The sequence below is a fragment of the Varroa destructor genome, unplaced genomic scaffold (genome assembly GCF_002443255.2).
Source record: "Varroa destructor unplaced genomic scaffold, Vdes_3.0 BEIS01000006.1, whole genome shotgun sequence".
NCBI lineage: Eukaryota > Metazoa > Arthropoda > Arachnida > Mesostigmata > Varroidae > Varroa > Varroa destructor.
In genome coordinates this window covers 7,933,737-7,954,138 of record NW_019211459.1, presented here as the reverse complement: position 1 = coordinate 7,954,138, position 20,402 = coordinate 7,933,737, and the positions used below count along the sequence as shown (strand labels likewise).

General features: G+C 42.3%; 3 protein-coding genes across 12 annotated transcripts in view; 1 reads left to right on the top strand and 2 right to left on the bottom strand.

Annotated features, from left to right (window-relative positions):
* Positions 1–112: 112 nt before the first annotated feature.
* LOC111252754 (uncharacterized) lies at positions 113–3,281 on the bottom strand. The gene is made up of 2 exons (XM_086992488.1): positions 2,756–3,281; positions 113–2,031 (listed from the first exon to the last, which is right to left on the bottom strand). The coding sequence occupies exons 1-2, from the start codon at positions 2,758–2,760 to the stop codon at positions 765–767; spliced, it is 1,272 nt and encodes a 423-aa protein (XP_086848614.1). The 5' UTR covers positions 2,761–3,281; the 3' UTR covers positions 113–764.
* A 5,699-nt stretch (positions 3,282–8,980) lies between these two features.
* LOC111252566 (annulin-like) overlaps positions 8,981–20,402 on the top strand; it is an 80,819-nt gene continuing 69,397 nt past the window's right edge. For 2 of the 6 annotated variants that reach the window (XM_022810706.2, XM_086992041.1), the window contains exon 1: positions 8,983–10,035. Coding sequence is in view for 2 of the 6 variants with exons in the window: in XM_022810708.2 (XP_022666443.1) it covers positions 9,954–10,035 (82 nt within the window). In the remaining 4 variants the exon portion in view is untranslated. Of the gene's footprint in view, positions 10,036–20,402 lie in introns of all 6 variants that reach the window. The other 4 variants (XM_086992043.1, XM_086992044.1, XM_022810708.2 and 1 more) reach the window with 4 other exon arrangements.
* The window catches only part of LOC111252567 (uncharacterized), a 60,286-nt gene continuing 51,303 nt past the window's right edge, over positions 11,420–20,402 (bottom strand). For all 5 annotated transcript variants that reach the window (XM_022810710.2, XM_022810711.2, XM_022810714.2 and 2 more), the window contains one exon: positions 11,420–19,694. In XM_022810710.2, coding sequence (XP_022666445.1) covers positions 17,346–19,433 — 2,088 coding nt within the window. In that variant the 5' untranslated portion in view covers positions 19,434–19,694 and the 3' untranslated portion in view covers positions 11,420–17,345. The remainder of the gene's footprint in view (positions 19,695–20,402) is intronic.

The following is a 20,402-nucleotide window of genomic DNA, read 5'->3' as shown; positions in this document are numbered from 1 at the left end:
CATTGTAATTGTATAGAGTAATATAAAAGTAAGACATAATCCATTGATACGGCATAATTATGCTGTGTAATAATTGCAACGATAAAAAAAACACTAGGTGATGTTGTTGTTCCCTGCTAAGATCGTTGTTCTTTGACCATTACCATACTTTTTACACATGGCTATAGTTTTGAAAATACATAAAAATACCAGCTATAACTTTCTCAACTTCTTCCATGACGTATCACTGACGACGAGCACCAAAAACGCAATAAATGTGTCGAAGAAAATGTGTTAACCTAAGGTCTGAGCGAAGAAGCTAAAGTTAGCAGGTTGGAAAGCAACGTATTTAACTTACGGCTATCTTTGTTTAGACACGCGTGTTTAAACGCAACGAAATAACTCTACAAAATTCTTCGTGCAGAATTTACAATATATATGTGTATATGTATCTCAAGCACAATGTTAAGGTGACACGTTCATGTTGATTCAATTCTCAATATAGGTTGTTGTCTACGGGAAGCCACCCCCGAAGCGCCCTAGGGGTGCGCTAGTTAAGTAGAAGTCGGTATCTATTTATTGTCAACGATCTTCTATTGCATGGAGAACATAGAGCGGTATCCTATTCTAATTTTTCTACGTATTTCCCCCGGTTTGGGATGTTACTAAACTTTTAACGACTTTATCTTGCCACGTTAACGATAGCGTCACGACGACGGTAGCATTGAGACGGCAAAAATATTAATAATCTAACAAGTTATGCAAGACAGTTTTTCGTGAGATCGTTACTGGAAAATAAGGCTTGTAGTATTATAGTTAGCTTCGTTAGGTACTGGCGGATTCCGCGTAAGGTCGAGCGCATCGCATAATCCAAACGAAGCCCTACGGCGACGCATTGGTTGCATTACGTTGGCTGACGTTGACAAATACTCCTGATAGTTTGAAGTGTCATTAGAGGCGCTTTCTAGTAAACGTTGCTGCACCTCGTTATGGTCGGTAGCTAGGAGACTTTGCCAGTCCATTTTGCTTTTCCAATCGTGAAACAACGACTCGACCGAGTTTTTGTCTTTTCCGTTAGGCATACACATTGAAGGTTCGCCTGACCCTTGATAGATTTGTGAAAGACAATTGATGTTTAAACTGTTCCCATCCACACGGAGACTTTCTTCCTGACTTTGTGATTGATGTGCGTGTTGTTCTGCGTAAGCTCTGTCTGATCGCTCGGAAAGCTCGCCATCGATCATAGGCTTGTAGGCGTTCGACTGGTCACTGACAATCGACTTCTCCCGCAGCAGATCTGGATATCTGCTCGAAGTGGCTGAGTGTATGTTCACGCACCGTTCATTAGTTTCGATCCGGCCGGCGTCGTTCTGTAATGCCAGTTGCCGCGCACCAGGTAGACTGTTGGAGCAGTCCCACTGCTCATTGCTCACCCAACCGTAATTAGCGTTGGAGTTCTGATACGGCAATTCGGCATATGTACGTGTTGATTTCCGCTGTTGTTTCTGACAAGCTTCGAACGAAAGCAGCCCTTGAGACGAATACGTGCAACCGGGGCCGACGGTTGCCTCCTTGGATTGTCCGACTACGTGGCCGCTATTCACGCTGTTTCGATAGGTTGGTGGAGACAACTGAGCAAAGTACTCTGATCGCCTCTGCCGAACGACACGACTCTGAATCGCACCTTTGATCGATGTAATGTTTGAAATTGGTACTGACATAAACCAATTATTTTCGTCCGATTCGCTGACTGGTAAACTGTGAAAGGTCTGATGATTATACGCAGTCGCTCGTTCAGAGCTTCGATTAGTCGGTAAGGAGCTTTCCGCGGCCAAATACTTTGAAGAGCTTTCCCGGTAGGTACTAGGCTTCGATGACGTGAGCGTTTGTTGCCGATGCCGTCTATAGTTTTCTTTCATCAACCCCACCATTTTCAGGCGAAGAGATGAGTTCCACCAACAACTAAACTGATCATAGTGTTTACGATAATCCTTCGTATTGAGAAAGGTTCCTTTGCAAATTGGACACATTTGTTCGGCATTTCCGCTAACCCTAAAACTTACAAATCCTGCCGTTAGCTAACTTACATAGGCGTTGAGCTTTATGTATTTGGCGCTCATTTAACACGAAAAGGCTGTATTATGGAAGTTTCAAATAGATTCATGAGGCACTGATTCCGGTAAAATTCCATACTGAACAGACCAACAACTTAAACTTTAAAATAAAGATCTCAATGCAACAACTTATGCAGCGTATAGTTAAAGGATTAATATCCATTTGCAAGAACGTTCACGAAGCTGTTGTCCAAACGTAACTGTCTGCAAACTTACCGAAAACCGCTCATGTAGCTCACTGATACGTTTCGTTAAAAATCACAGGAATTCCTTATATCTAACCAAGAAGTACACAGCGTCACTTGTTTCAAACCTGCGCGAACACCGATCGAGTGTTTTGACTAACTAGAGCAAATATTCCTATTGGAAACTATTCATCTTGTGCGTAATGAGGTACTCCGTCTAGGTAGACCTGAACAGGACGCTTGGGTAGACAAATGTTGCTCAACGATGTTTCGAGAGATAACACGAGAGTTAAAACGTGCAAAAGTCTCCATCAGGAAAACTTAGCTTACTTTCTGCTGTCCACAAAAAACCTTAGAGCAATATATATATATATATATATATATATATTCTAGAACATACTGAACTGATAAGAAAGAACGTCGATAATTTTAGTTTGAGTCTAAGTTTGCAGTAAGAACAGGCGTTAATAAACTTACGACATGCTTGACGGTGCTCGACGAGCTAACGGCAAACTTTGAAGCGCAGAAGGTCTACCTCCACTTTCGTCAGCTTCTCGTCTCGAAATTCGTGCTTTTCCTGTAATATCGATCAATGCCAGACCGGAAACCTCTCTGCTTTAACCTTCTCTCTGTCTGTTCTCCATACTAATTCAAGCCGGGGCCGACGAATAGACGGCTGTGCTGTTTCGTATACCGCCTATAGTCGTACACGGCGGGATATTCCTTACGGATGCTCGTTCTTTGTGAATTTTAAGCTATACTGTGACATAATGTCATGTTGTGACTCCACACATTAATCTTACTAATGATGTATCCTATTCATCTGCCGCTGGATGATTCTTTGAACGCATTTTTTCTAGACGATCTTTTCTCTCTGTATGAATGTAGCTGGTGCCGTTTTAACGGGCGTCACAGCGAACGCCGTCTGTATCAACAAGAGGCAAGCGCTGTAAAGCGTTGCCCGTGGCTGAACACTGATTTTTGCTGAACGCCGAACTCAAACTATCGTCAACATCCCTAAATAGGCACAAGACATTGCCTATAAGGTTCGGTAAAGGAACATATCGGTAAAAAAACCCCTAGTGAAATTAAAAAAGCAGCTAATATAACCAATAAAAACAATAAAAAAAAAACGTTGTCGCTGCTATTATTACGGAACAGATTGTCAAAAACACTTTAATATTGTTATGTGCGCAAAAAATTTACGTAGCCTTACAACGCTTACTCTTTCCAATTTGATAATGGTTATGCTTATAAGTAATGAGCGCGGAGGATGCAGATAGTACCTAGCTTCCTTAATCATTCGCCGAGTTTGGCCATCATGAATCCGACAGAACCAATACTCCGTTCATGATCTCGTCGCGTTGTTACATTAAAAAGCAACTGGACAGTCTTTTTGAAGACTCTACTTCTTGTTGTAACGTTCTCATGTCAACAAAGTGATTGTCGTTTTGACAAACGGATAGAGGCGGCCAGTATTTACTGTATATGTTTTGGCCAGAGGGTAATGTCATCGATTGGTTTCCAACGGATCATAACAGAATGGTAACAACCGTAGTCCAATGAAGGATGTACCGGAATTTTTTGAGTTTCGAATACTCTGATGTGTTGTAAACCTCTTAAATTCAGAGCGATATTCATACTGAGCAAGGAATATCTATTCAGTATAGAATAACTCTCGGATCTATGTGTTTTGACTGTCGCTTTATTGCGATCATTATCTGTATACATAATCTGATACATGTCAAATCACAGAGCGAAACTGTATAACCATCTGTTTTTCTGTATAGCTGATTGTTGTACTGCATTTCGGCACGACGTTCGTGACTATTATCGCCTATAATATCGTTATATTATATTTCCAAGTAAGACTCGATTTATTTTGATGATGAGACACACGTTCTAGATTGCGGACGATGACGGTGCCGATGGATCCATCTTCGAAATAGTGACGCCTAACTAACCTACAACAGATAAAGTTACCGACAAACAAAAATAGGCGTGTCGTACAACTCTTGTTGCTGACCCTGTCCTTTCTTCGGGACAAAGCACCTGCTAGTCTATTTCTGTTCCGGTAAATTTAGTTGTGCGATGTTTTACACGATTCTTTAATTTTCGATAAGATACTATAGGTTAACTCTTCTATAGCAATCAATTGGTTTGATTTGTTGGCCTTTTTTCATTTCTGGACCCTGTATCTATAGCTGTGGTCAGATAATAATAATTTTAAGTTTAAATAGTTTTGTTTCAATGAATAAATCGTAAACTTCACTCAATAGTTGCACCGATATTCGGCTCTATCCGAGTTGTTTACAGTTCTATCACCGTTATAGAGGAAAAAACACAGATCTTGACAATGGGTGACCAGCTCTGTTGTGTTTAATCAGTGAAGAAACAATGTTTACTGTTATATAATGCATTGATCGTAATACATTTACGCTATATCACAACCATGTGAACCTGTAACTTTTAGCAATTTCCAGTGAGCAACGAAAGATTTTTATGTTGAAGAAGCGTATGCATAGAACAGATCGATCCGGTACCCGTAATTCACGATACGACGAAATACTGAACACTATATGATAGAAAAATACAAATATTTAAAAAAAAAACAAAATATAAATTCATGTGTTTCGATATTATCTAGCTGGTAATGTCGATATGTTTAGCTAAGGTTTTTTTTTTTATAAATTATAGATATTCGAACGTGAAGTATCATTAGAGAAATATATATTTTCGATTCTAAGGGCTTCTCTCAATAGGTAAACGCGTATTATTGTCAAGTGAAGTATGCAAAATAACATATTTTGAAGACGATTTGTTTTTTCGCGGCTATGAAGCTCTAGGACTTGGGATTTGGTTAACGTACCTGTGCTAGGCTGGACTGTTCCTTTTTCAAGGTGGCCTAAATTATCAGCCAATTGTTATTGCTAAGACTAAGAAAGTCGAGTTAGTATGCAAGCTGCAAATTGGTTTTAATGTCAACCGTAGGAACATTTGTTTCTTTTTGCGCGAATTACGGTTTATTTCTTTGCCCTATTCCATCACTGTGGGTGGCACCACTGCGGTGGGTACAGATATCTTACAAGTCGGAGAAAGCTAACTTACATAAACTTTGAGACAGATCAGCTTTCCCTGAAGCTTTCAATTATTAGCCATTGTCGACATTTTCTCGAAGGCTCATTTTAAAAACTGATACTGTGTTTATATCAATGTCCTCTAGTAGTTTGTACGTGGGACCTTTGCTGAACCCAACATAAACACAAAAAAAAGTTATTAATTATTAACGTACACACGCGATTAATGGAATAATGCGCAAACACACTAATTTATTACTTCAACAAAAAAAAAAACAGCCGGTTAATCTCTCTTGATACACACGATATTAATTGTTGTTTTATCCGAAATATCTACATGCTTGAACGCGATGAACCATAAGCTTACGTGGAAGAGCTCAGTAATGTATTATTGACCTCAGTGAGAGGAAAATCAGCGGTGTATGACACAGCTCTAACAGGTCAACGAGATCAATGCGTCCGTTCCTTTTCAACCGATTTTCGGTATCTGCCCATTTAGAGTATAATAGGGATCCAAAAATCTGTCAATATCTGTAAGTAATGCAACATAAGCATCAACTAGATGATCTTCAAAGCTGACCTTATGAAGTGAAGCACAAAAAAATAAGATCGATTATGTTGATTAGAGTGCATCGATCAAAATCGGCCTGAAGCCGGTATTTACCAAAATTGCTGTTCATGCAGAAATGTGGCTGCTTAAAAAAACGCCTAGTTCTATCTTAAGGCCTATGACCATTATGGATGGTATGCAACAAGAAGAACCAGTGGAAAAATGAGACGGCCTAATTTCCAGCCATCACCTACGTTCTATGCTAGACATAATTCGATTTGGTTTATATGGTTAATTTTTGGTTAATGACGATCGAACATAAATTTACCAATAGACTATTTGGTTATGTGACTAAAATAGGAGAAACTAATCATATTTCGGGTTCGTAGTAGTCTCAGCAAGCCCTCATAAGCCGGGCTGCAGTCCGGACTCATCGTACGTTCTCTGGCATATAGTTCTTCCTACAATCTTTGCCGCGATAGGTGAAAACACGCTGTTTTAGGACACATTTATACCTATGAATAGTGGAGGTGGTATGGTGATCTTGTAGTGGGACAAGGTTCGCTGTGGCCTTTTTGCTTCTTCACGTATTTGGTTGAGTCCTTCGTCCTAGATCGACATTTGTGCTGGCTGCTGACGCTCAAACCCGTTGATAAAAAATGATGCCAATAGACATCAGACGCTTCATCATCGGTTCAATACTGTGGCTGTGCTGCCATAGGATCGATTAGCCTGCGTCTATGACTCGTATTTTCGATTACTGACTGACAAAATGATAAGCGACAGGGCTGTAACCGAAGTGAGCAGATGCACGGCAGACTAACTAGAAATGACGCTTTCCGACTTTTTTTTTTGCTGCTCGCAAAACCGCACTCTCTCGAGACTGTCTTTGAAAACTTTAATTTGCCTTTATTTTTCGACGTTACTAGTGAAAATGGATTTTTAACTTTTAACGAGACAAACTTTTCGGGTCAACTATGCTGATATCCGGATAAGTGTGTGTCATTCAATTGTTCAACATTGTGCTTTTAACGTATAACTTGTTAATAAATTAAATATATCTAGACAGAAGGTTATACGTGCACTAGTTTATGCAGGTATATATAAAAAAATGTTCACCAGAAACCTAATTGACGCACTCAGACGGCTACTTATGGGATGACCTATTATCATACCGCCGATGAGGCTTTTAAATTTTAGATTTTGCGAGAAGTTCTTAAACCGGTTAGCCCATGCTGTCAGCGGTAGGTGAAACGTTACCTTGCAGCCATCCGCTAAAGCGCTCCCGCGCTTTGAGCTATCTTGAATCAGCTATCCACATAGACTTTATTCGCTAAGGACGGTTTGGTGTCTTACCACTTCGATTGTGCAACGGCCACAAGTAAAGGCGTAACTAAAGTATCGCTGACAAGACTGTGTGTAGGTGCTAGATAACTGGAAAAAATATTTTGAATTTCTCTTCTGGTACAAGCTGTTTAGCAGCATGTCAAATGGTTGGCTTCTTTCGCTCCCGAATTAGGTAGGTGGATACACCTCGGTTCTGAACCTAGGTTTTCTCATATCATCAGGTCTGTTTAAGGTTAGCCAATTTATAGCGATACTGTATCCTGCTCCACAGTTCATACGCGCACCAATTTCTTGCTCTTGGTGGCCTTTACTACCTACTTTATGGTATAGATTCTGTTTAGGCGTCTCAAGCGTGTTCGTTATGAGGTAGTTAAGGCAAAAACGACGCTCTGAAGTACTGAATTGGTTTAAATCAGTTATTTTTGGTATTAGAGGCAGCCGAGTCGATGCCTAAGAACGCTATTAAGCAGTATCATTTCGTATGAAGTTCAACAACGGCATTCGGCGACTGATGCAAGATACCTGTATCTGTAATATTTCACTGAACGCGCATAAAAATACTATCGTTTTTAGCATATTAAACCCGCACCCGCCACTTTGCTTTGAGAATAGCTTTGATTGATTGGATGCCCATTGGACCTATCAATGCATGTCTGCCGTTTGCAGGAGCCTGAGTCGTCCTGAAATCACTTTGTTTCCGCAAACCTACTTCGGAAAAGCCAGTCAGTTGCCCTGTCTTACTGAAGACTCGTATGGGCTAAACGGAGCCTAGTATTCTGTAATAGTGGTAGATCATTGTGCTTAGACTCACTGGAAAGTCTCAATTTTTTCGAAACAGTACTCGAATTTTACCTCGTTTTCGATGCTCTTCAGAAATAAAGCAATGGTCGATGTCTTGCGATGTCACCATCGCATGCAATGAAATCAACCGTGCGAGGAGCCTATAAACACAATCATACTGTTACGGGATTTTGTTTATATCAATTCAGTGGGACGATGCCGCAAAAAATATTATTTCACTGTTTTTTTTTTTAATGTTTGTACGCTTGTAAATGAGCATCGCAACGGTGTACAAGCATGATTAATTTACGAACTGTTTAAGACACATCCCATTCAGGTCCGACTAAATACTGGTGACAATCTTTGTCAACGCTATATTAATGTGTGCTGTGCTTCTTTGGGACATGCGAAACGAGATTCTGTTAGTCTATCTAAAAGTTTGGCATGTGATGTCCGATGGTACACTCTGATAATAACATCCTTTATTCATACAGATCACTGTATTATATATTTTACGTGAAAGTAACATACATGTATAAACGTTTCCTGCATCTTTCTTCTACTTCAGAAGCTCTAATTAGACTGTCCGCTTGTCCATACGCTACATATTTGCATTTTGGCCAAGCGTAGAGGCCGACTCCCGTATCGGTACTTTTCATTAATGCTCGTGCACGTAGTTGACAATTGTGACCGCTGTCAGTTAGACGCCTTTTACAGACAAGGGCACGTTTTTGAAAGTTAATTGTAGTACTGGCTTGGCGAGGGCGCCCATTACCGCCCACTTTGTCGGTTTCTGTCACGATGAAGATGCGGCGTCTGAGCATCGTGGTCTTCCGCCCTGATCGACGCAAACCGCCGTGCGGAAAAATAACTCTTAACGTCCCAAGCACGAACATCGTCAGAAAAATCGCGTTTCCACCGCTGTCTGTACCATGTACGTGTACAGAAATGCAACGACGAATTGGCTAACAAATATCTGCATGCTAATTCCCTTACCCCACCTTATACAGGATAGTTTTTAAGACTGCGAAGTTTGTCTCTAAGCTGTAAGAACACAGATGCTTGGCAAAGCCTTTCTGTGAGCTAGCAACATGATCTGGTAATTTTTCATCAATGAAGAGCTCGCAGAGATAATACTTGTGCGTTCAACTTATACGTTGACCGTCCAATTATGGTACACTATATCTAGGAGGCATCCTAAGTGAGAGCTTTTGTCGTATCGAAATTCTAAAGTTGTATTGTGTTCTCGTTTGAATGGTGCGAATACTTCTGGGCATTGGGAGCTCAGAAATATTCTGTAGACTTCGCGCAACGTTCCTATGATGCGTATACGTTTCGGACACAATCGTTGGCGTATACTCGCGCAAGAATTAGCCAACAATAATACAAAACGACTAGTAGTTTACCCCGGCAGTTGTTTCAATAGGAGATCGAGCCATTTATATGGCTCGCTCGTTCACCGCCAAATACGTGAGCCCTAGATGCTGCCATTGTGATCAAATACTATCGAAGGGGGCCACGACTATTTAGATACGCACAGTGATCTCTAGCAGGCATCTGTCTTTTGCTCAGTGATAACAGATTTCATTTGTTAAAAAAAAACGCGCATTACTGTCGCCAGAATCCTGACGATTCCTCGTGTTTCTGTTTCAATATAAGCAGCTGTATTTGTATTCACATCTGTGCAACGATCATAAACTTGCAGTCGTTCTGACTTAAGCCCATTCCTGTTATGCCTATATTGTGTTAATTGGAAAACTTAATGGACACGCATACATCGTGCGTAATGTATATCTGGTGTTTAGTGTCTCGTTGAAGCTTGTAACGAACTGGCTCATTGTTGATGTGCAAAGGTTGTTCCGTTAGATAAAACCTGTTTAACATAAAACTACTGGAGGATCTATTACCAGTAGAATGAATCATGCATTGTTGTTCCGCTCTAGCTAGTGCTATTAGGTCACTGACAAACATACCCGCACGTCATATCGTTCATCAGCCGGCAGGTAAGCAGGGAATCTTGTTCTAGGTAGCTATTATTTGACTAGATGTCTAGCTATGCATGCATCATATATAGGGTTTGCGGCGGCCACTGAGATGAATCTACTAGCAAGACCTAAGCCAGAAAGTCTCTCTCAAACAATAAATAAAGTAGCATCCACGGTCTCCTTTTTAGACTTTTTTAAAATTAGGTTCTTGCTTATATGAGAAAGAACAGGTTACTTCTTTTTGCGGCTTTTTTCATATGGATACGTTTATCTTGCGCAAGAACACGGATTAAAACTTCTGAAAGCGCCCGATAGCTAAAGTTATCCTATTTACTAAAAAAGTGCTATTATGCTCGAATGATTTACTGCAGTTTCGGGGCTGTTCTGTCAAAAGTTGTTTCATATCATTTTCGAACTAAGACGGGTCCTCGGTCACAGTTTATGCTTTAGCTATACTTTACTCAGTCTAACTTATGCCCCTGATTGAAAAAGAAAAAGAAATATATATATATATATATATATATAGCATTGGACATTATCGAAAAACTTGTGTTTATTATTTGTCTGCATTTGATGTTGTGGTTTTGTAAAGCTTTGCTACCTCGACAAGATTTTACATATATTAACCTAGTTCAGCGTAATGAAAAATAATGGTTTCGTAAATAACGATATTAAAACTAACAACATATATTCAAACACGTGGTAAATACAGAAAATTCAATGCGGCTATATTTGTGCTTCTGCAAGAATAAAGAATAAAAAAATTTTTTTGACCCAAAAAATACAATCGGAAATTTCTGCCCGCTTTCCAAAGTTTCCAGAGAGGGACAAAGAGTTTTTTAAATATAAATTGCCAAACTTTACAGTATCCATCATATACACTTCGACTGTTAGACATTATTCTAATAATATGCTAATTAACAAGTGGAAGCGTAATACCAATGCAAAGCCGTTACGGTAAGGATTTTCTATAGCGTATATGCTCGAATTTCCATGCAGGAGCTGTTTCATCCTGCTCCCTGCGTATGGTGTAAGCAGTTACTGCACGTTTTCACTTGCGTACGCTTTTTGCTGACTACAAAATAATGGAATAATAAGAAAACATTATCTTCTACTTCGAGTGCTTTGCTTAACAGTAAGAGGGGATACTAGTAATTTAATTAAACTTTAATTTTTACTTACTTTTACGGACTGTCGCGCTACTTCGAGTTTTTTTTTATTCTTATAGACACTGTGGATGTTTACTTTTGTGTACAGGTTGTTCCAATCATGATTTGACCTATTTACAATTATACAGTAATGGTCTATTGTTATAAAGACCAAAATATGCCTGAAACAATGAAGCACGCTTATAATTAATTACAATATAGAAATAGATTAATCAAAAGGAAAACACCACTGCTCATGTTCAAGGCTGTATTATATTCCGACACACTCTTTCTAGCCTAGGTTTAAGGCAATATATATATATATATATATATTGCAAAACAGTATGCCACAATTAATGTACTGAGCCAGTGAATTTGTACAGATAATCTACACTACTGTGAATAAGTTCTTCAGGATGGCCGCCGAGCATTAGATATCTCTTAGACATAGATCAAAAGTCGAATTCAGCTCGTCACCTTCACGACCTAACTTGTCCTTATTGCTGGACTGTCCGAGTTCTCGAGCACTCGAAGCTTCATCTCGCCCTCATTCAAGAGTACGTTTTTGTATGCTGAAGAAAAACAGTTGGAAACCCATATGCCAAAGCTGAGGCAAACACTTACTACAGAGCAGTAGATAAAAATAATCTATTGGAATACTGAGTCATAAATCCATAAATATGGTTCAAATCATAATTGGGTATGTAAATTAGGCTTTCGCAGTACAGTTCATTTTCATATATATTTGCATGCGTGGTCCAGCTAATTTATTAAATATCTTATTTAATATACAACACGGTATAGCAGTAGGCGAAACTATAACTAAAATCATTTGAATGTAAGGGAAAACACGAAGCACAACAAATTTCGCTGGAACTTACTCCAAAACATCAACCGCCGATTGACCTTTATTTCCTGTTAAATATTTTGATATTGCTTCTGTTTTACGTGCGGTACTAAAGCTATTAAGTATTACTTGAGACAGCTCGTTCCTCGCACGAGTTAGTTGACTGTTGTTGCTCTCGCATAAAAGCATAATACTTTTCATTATAATTATGCAGCGCAACGAACCCAATTCCTTTTATTACAAAATCGTCTTTATCGTCGTTTAATATTTTTTCTGATGAGTTATCTTCACCACATTGTGACAATCACTCGTGAATAGCAGGATCGCTGCGATACCCGTAGTTGACATAAACGAGGCGGGTTCCAAGAGATGTCAATAGGTTGTCGTTAGTGGGGATCGCTGTAGGCATTTCCCGTGTCTCTGCTGCCGACGGTACGAGCCATCGTTTGGTCCCTGTCTAAACTCTTACCCCGGAAGACTCCTAATACATTTGGGATGGTGCTAAACAAGTTCCCTTTAAAGAGTATAACCCCGTAGGGGTAGAGTCCGAATTGAAGTATAGCAAGTAATGTCACATGGGCGTCCCGTTTGATTTATTCACACATTGCGTGTAATTATATTGTATGCGCTTGTTCGGTTCGTGTTTCGCGGGGGTAATGGACAACCGGCAGAGAGCCAAATATCTCGCAATTACAGGACAGTGAACTTGGCTCTATGACTAAAACGCAAAGGCACAGGAACTCGTCCCCCATACACGAGATTCTATGAAAGAATCGTCTGGCTGCACCCGCTTCTAACGACGACTCCCGACTTTTCCCGGGCGACAACACCGAGCAATATAAGGCAAGTTACTGCTGCTGCTGCTGCTGCTGCTGCTGCTAGAAGTTCCTCCTTCTATGCCGAAGTCTGCCTGTTGAATGTTGATTAAAAAGTGCTGATGTCGTCCGGTCATCCCGATCTTCATTCCGCTAGATATCAACGTGATGGTGATCATTTGGGCTGCCAAGTCGAAAGAACTCGACTAGAACTTGCGCCGTTATCTTCAGCGTCACCATGATCAGTGCGGGAACTTCGCCAGCGGAATGAAGAAGAGCAGGCCAGTTTAAGTGACATTGATCCAGGAACGATCGAGAAATAGAAGAAAAGAAACCGAACAAGACCGAAGCAGAATAATCATAACGTGAGCAAAGTGTGTGGAGAAGGTTTGTGAGCGTCTGTCGACTTCGCCATTCTATTTGACTTTGTACTGTCCGCGTTATGTGAGGTACTCTTTGGAAAGAGCTATATTTCAGAGCTTTTGTCTCGTTTCAACAATACGTTCTTATATATATATATATATAGTCAGCATAATAATTTACGGATGGCACAATCATTTGATTGGTGACGGCTTATCGATGACTACGCTTTGAGCGGGCTTTTTTGCCCTTTTAATTTTCATGTTTGCGTTTAATGGAAGTTAAAATCGTTACTTGTGATATTATAATAATATGAGATTGGTTTGAGCGTTTCAAATAGAATACGCTATTTCTATCTTCTTTACATTTCGAAATATAACCAGCACACTTGTTCTATGTGTATTAATTGATAAATATCGTATACGAACAACCAGATCAAGATGGTGGATTAGATAGCCTGATATCACGAAATACTAAAATATCTCGGTGCCATACATGATGATTAGCTAGCTCACAGAGCGTTAAAATAATGCTACATAAATAATGATCACAATACCACAATCAGCTGACTGCTCTTGGGGACGCCTACTACGACGTTTGGCAAATGCCATTTCTGATCAATGCGTAACATTTGCGCAGCTTTATCCAATTGCCTGCTGGAGAAATAGAGCTTGTTCGGTTACCCCATGAACGTGGGCAAAAATCAACAATACATTGTTACCATGGCGCCCTGCTTTCATAGTTTCGAAAAATCGAACATTCCGCGGTTATGGGACGTTTTTGGGTAAACCAATTCCCCTGCTTTATCCTCTGCCACTTACTTCACCCCGAGCTCCATTTGCTTCATCCTGTGCCGTCACTCTCGGCAACAAAATAATTGCTAAACCGTTGAAAAACAATCTCTGGACAAACTCTGAACACGTAAAGCAAGGACGTTCGTACCACCGGTACGTGTAACGGAATGGATAAAACATTTACGTAGCCGGATCGATTCGAAAACAGCTTTAAGGACAGCAATTTTTCATATGTAGCCATTTTCGGATATATCCATTGATCGCTATTTTAGTTTGCTCTGTTAGAACGAAGACGCGTGATCGAAATCGGGCTTCTTTAGGACTCGGGCAACGCTGGACTTCAGTGCTGTCACCGCGGATTGAGTGGTGACGGTCCTTACTGTTTTCCTGCATTACATACAGTTTGCATATCGTTTCTCATAGAATTCTAAATAGATAACACCTTTCGGTTCAACGAATTAGGTTCGAGAAGCAACGCGTTAACTAATAAATATACTGCTGCACTCACAGGATCAGTGCCCGAGCAACCAAATGGTATCGTATATTTGAATTTCTACCAAAATCGTATATGCCCATTATCCAACATGTTTATTCGTACTGGAAACAACACACGTTGGGGTAGAGGTTATAGTTGATGTAATAGTTTATGTATTTCAAAACGATCCGACAAATCATCCTTAAATCCTTTTGTTCGTACAATGTCCATTCGGATTACTCAATGAAGCCAATCAGCTATATACTGTATAGTTGGTATTAACATCTCGTTCTCTCGTTAATATTTCACGCCCATACAGCTCATCACAGTCTTTCTACTAGCTTCGCAGCGTTCTTACTTTTATGCGTCATTCGTAATGGTACATCAATGCGGTCGTCTTTTTGCTCGATCTTTCGCACGGTATCTATCTATCTATATATTTATTTATAGTATTTACAATGCCTCTACCACAGGATGGATGCACAGAAGAGGAAAGGGTTTTTTTTTTTGTCGCGCAAAACGTCCGAAGTGCCCTACAACCGCTATTCCTTAGGTAGTAAAGCCTTTCTGCAGGCCGTTGCATGGAAGCATTACGCATGCATGCATGCATGCATGCGGCCGTCGCTCTCGTTGTCTGAAATGCGATAACAGTCCAAGGGGGCAAACGAGGGTTACGGCGGGAATGAACAACGTGAAGTAAAACGGGAAATCCACTGGCGGTAGTCGCGAGCGTTGAACGTCGCGACGATAGGGACATCGAAGATTATTGGTGACAACAACGAACGGGCAGCGTCGCCACGCACAATGATCGAGAAGCAGGCAGAAATTGTAGACACTTTGAAGCTGGGGTCGATATGCGGAAGTTCTGTCAAATTGCACTGGCTATTATTGCTCTAGTTCGGACAATAAAGTGGCGGTAAAAAACGATTGTTTCAGCCCGGTTACCCTATCCAGCACTTGGATATCCTTACGAACAGGCGTTTATTCGTTATTACCCGCTCCTTCTGTGATCTCTATTGCAAGGATAGCTCGGATGAAGCTTGCGTGCTTGGGCGATTACATTGTAGCTAATCCGTGCCAAGATATCTCTACTGTAGCATGGCGTTTCTACGCTTGTTGTGATCCCCGATGATGTGGCTTCCTGCTGCCGCTTCAGCTGTTGCTATAGAAAGTATTCTTATTACTGAAAGTGTCAGTTGTTTAAGTTAAACTGTTGTCTATCGCTAACATTTTGAGCAGCGAATCATTGTGCTCGCACAGCGCCCACATCCACAACGCTGCTGTGAAGCCTACTGCCCGATCCTGCCCAAATTCGGCCCATAGAAAGCGAACGTGGCCAGGCGAAGGATTCACTGTTATTGCAATAGTTAAGCAATAACTAGTCTCGTTACCAGCAGAGCAGTTCCCAGCGTAGCAAAGTAACAGTTTGTATAGAATGACATGACTACGGGAATCGGTCGAGAGACGGTAGAGCTCACGTCCGATCGCGAGCTGAAGTACCCGGCTTTACCGTCATCACTAGCGCTACCGGCGCCGCTTAGCGTTTTAACTGCAGCATAGGCAAAGGCAAACGACCTGAACTAGTCAGCTAAACTGCCCAACTATCTACAGATGGACGTGGCAGATCCTGCGTGATAGAGCAGCGTTCAAGGGTTCTTTAGCTGTGGTGGCACTCCGCTCACGATAGAACAGTTCGGCCAGCTAGGAGCAGTAACACCGATAACGATCGCAGCAAGATCGACAGCCCGAGGATGTGACGGGCTTCGGAGACGGTCCGCGTCGTAGCGCAGCGGATCGCGTGTTTGCCTGCTAAATTTACACGTGGTGGTTTAGGTTCGAGTGTGGGCGCAGACACACCTTTGTTTCGTGCTGGGACGCAGCCGTCTGAAGTCATGCTTAACGGCTTAATAATCCGACGTAAAGGATGAAAAACAGACCCCAGAGACGAAAAAGTACATATCGGTTACGTCCGTTCCGTTTGCGCTGGTCAGCCCCGGAGTCATAGAACCCCTAGCGAGAGGCAAAACGCACCACTGGCCGCTCGAACAACAGACTTAACGCTGAACAGATAGTGACTGGAGTAGCAGCGCTCGTTGCGACAGCGTTACAAACGGGGTTTAGCCAACAGCAGCGGTAGTAGGAGCACCAATAGCCGTGGCTGATTGAATGATGTACGGCTTTCATCAGGCAGAATTTTACTTTGGACAGTGGAGCGCTGGCTACCTTGTTGAGCACTTGACGGATGGATGGATGGATGGATGGATGGACGGGCCGGAAGAATCCTTTTGCGGCTTTCGGTCTTTGGCGTGTGGCTCGTGACGCATTGTTTCGGGCAGTAACAGCGAATTTAGTGGAGCTGTCGAATTTTATCAGCGTCGCATCAATAAACCGCCGCTCATCCTGTCGTGTTGCCACTAATTTGTATCCGACACATCTTCTTTCAGCGGTTGTTATTATTACAACAGCTTCAGCTTCAGCTTGTCTGTCTCGCTATATAACAACTATATAACACTGCAGGGCATTGTTAAATTTCTACCCTGTTTCCGTACCATAAGCTTTCGCTCGGTAAAAGGTTAGGACGGTTGTTTGGTTTGTTTAAAAAAATAGAAATATATGTAATGTTTATATATATATATGTAGGTATCAGCTAAAGACTTTGCTCGTTTTGACGCTTGGCCGCCGCCTTGGAACCTGCCGATGATCCGCGAAGCGGAAGGCTCAATGTATGGAAGACGATGGAAAGACCAATGAGCTTTACGTAAAAAGACGGCGAAGTAGAACTAAAGCTGAAAAGGTTTCCGGTAGTCGCTTCTATCTGGCTTCGTTTCGACAATCTGCTTGCACTCGACGCTTTGGGGTTTGGACTCCTTGAGCGCGTTGTGCACGCGGTCAACAAGCGTTCTTAGGCAAGGCCGCTACACCAATGCTCACAGTGATCTTTCCTCCAGCACCACTTGTTACAGGGCCTAGGGTTCGTTTGGAAAACAGTCCTGGCCCCTTGCTACCCGCAGAACCTGAGCTATCGCTATCACTCCCAGGGTCTTCGAACTGACGCCGAAGCCGCCCGACAAGTTCACCACAGCCGGACGACCCCGAGTAGGTAGACCCCTCGTCACTTGAAATTACTGAACTAGTCTCGATGTCACGACCGTTCTCACGAGAGTTTCGAATAAAGATTACCTCTGTCCGGCCTGTACGATTGTTAACGAATGAGTTTTCAGGAATTGTTTCGAAACCGTGAATATCCAAAGTGTTCGATCCAAAATCCCGCTTAAATTCGGCGGCTTTTTCGAACTCTTTTTTCGGAATTATATAAGACGAACTCTCGCGTCTAATGTTTTTATCCTGTACAATTAACTGCTTTTCTAAATGCATCGCTGACTCTCTTCGGAAGGTCCCAAACGGTGATGCTTGCACTAATGGTACACTCTGGGTGTTCCTCAAAGGCTCGTTATTTTTGGCAACGGCCGTTGGCGTCATAGCCTTTTTTGGTTTAGGCACAGGCTCCTCGGCGACCGCGGACAGATTCGACTCTTGAATCTTTTGAGGAAGGACACATTGCCTCAGTGAGCTCAGTTCGAGACTAGATTGTTCCCGCCGAAGGGGTGTTTTCGCCTCGATCTTACTTGCTGTACATAATTCGATGTTGGAAGATTCACGACGTAGGCTCTTTAGTTGTACGCCAAACGGTGAACTCGATTTGGCTTTTTCTTCGGCACCTTGGTCTGATCTGCTGCTCTCGGTCACCGAATCGACGATCGAAGATGCAGGACTGCTTGACGCGCTTCCGAACGGTGAAGCGCTACCTCGCCCACTATCCGTCTTGAGCGAAAGTATACTGGACGTGGACGCCGCTGAACGCAGATTTGAACCCGTACCAGACTCGCCATTCTTCATGCAGAGAACCTCCGTGCGTTCAGTTTTCTGACGCTCGATCGTTCGATCCGTATCGCTGAAATCGTCTGGAAAACGATCGCCCTGTCCAAACATCTTACGGTGCGCTTCCTTGAATTCGGACATCAGTTTGTCATGTTGTTGTTGGTTGATGGCCACCTGTTTCAGTAGCGGATTCTCAAGGGCGATATCTTTGGTAATTTGCAGTTTGCGCAATTGCTGAGCGACAGAGTGTAATTCGGACACGAACATATGCGTCGGCATGGGGGGAGGAATCGGCCTCATGGTATTCGGCGGTGCTGGAGGTGCGGGTGGTATGGGCGCGGGAGGTACCACCGGAGGATTCTTTGCGAAGTCTGGCTCCGCCGGTGGCAAGGGAATGCTCGATTTTGGCGAAGTATCCACATTTGCAACAGGCTTGAGAACAACATCCCCGCGATCCTTTACGGGCAGCATGCCCGTCCCGCTGAGCTTGAGCGTAACAACATTGTTCTGTTTAAGCATCATACACACCTCGGCATGCACGAATTGGTCAACTGGAAATCCGTTTACCTTTAGTATCTGGTCCCCGGCCTTAATGCCAGCAGCTTCAGCCTCCGAGTTGGGATCTATTTGACTGACATACACGCCGGTACCATGCTCACGGCCACCGCGAATCGAGAAGCCCAGCGGTGAATTCTGTTGTCGTTTCAACGTCACTGTGACGGAGCGGTGTCCTGATGATTCAGACGGCGCATCGCTGCCGCCGTCGTCGCTCTGGGGTCGTTTCGGCGCAGGACGTTTCTTTGGAACGGCACCAGCGCCTAGCGAGGGCAATCCTGCACAAGACGGGGCCATGTGACTCGTTAAGGGCGTGGCCGCGTCCAACGATGGTGAGACTGTCGAAGAAGCTGCCAACGACAACGATGACGCCGAAGTTGTCGGACGCTTCACAACGAACGACGACGTTGAGGCGTTCATCGATGTCAATTTTGGCGGAGGTGGCGCCTGGGACTTTAGTCGGCGCTGTGCTGATTGTGGAATCTCTGGAATCGAGCCGAGACGTTCTTGGCGTTGCTGTCGAGAAAAAGCACTATTCTGCATGGTTGGTCTTCACACGACGTTGAAATGATAGATGACTACTGATAACGTAGGCGATCACAATGTTCCTGGTTGACAGCGTATTGTTAGGCTGATGCGATGATTTTGTGCTGTCAGATGATGGCTGATAATCTATACACAAACGTTAACACGTTGGCGTTAACGAGGCTAGACTCGAGCTTTTTTTCGTCGTAAAATCCTTTAAAGCCGTGTGCTGTGGCAGTCCCTCAGACTATTACGAAGCTGTACCAGACACGTGTGGACCTGTAGAGCAGAAAATAGAAAATAAACGCGTCAGAGATGAAGTCTATTACATTACTTATTGCGATACCACCAATTTGGGAGAAGTCCAATGCAATTGTGGTTAATCACACCACCAACTCGGCCATTTACTGGACTACTCTGACAACATACATTTAACGCCCAAACATTCCGATTTAGTTTAGAGATGATCGACTACGGAATAAAATGTTGAAATCACATACTACGCAAGGAAAATGAAATCGCCTGTTACTATCGATGCTAGTTTGATTCGTTAGTGTCCCGTGACCTCCTTCAATCAGGGCTATAAATTGTGTACATGTAGACAAGCACCTTCAGTTTTACAGCGTAGATACTGCACAAATGTGTACATTATTTTCTATATATTACACTAAAGAACAGACTATAATCAACATATAGCGCACACGGTACATCATATGACATTGCCCTAGCAACGTTTTGCCTTAATCCGTTAATATCCTAATGTCAGCACAGTGTATAGCAAATCGTGTTTCAGATGCGCAGGCTTAAATCCGTTTGAAACCGATTATCCACACTGTCCTAAGAATGTAACATGTGATATTAATCTGTATACGTTAGTTAGATAAATAGGAACCGGCCGATCAAGGTCGAATTTTACGCTAACGTGGCTGGAATTTACACCGTCTCTTTCGTTCGATGCCCGTTTTGAATCAATGATTTAACCGCTAC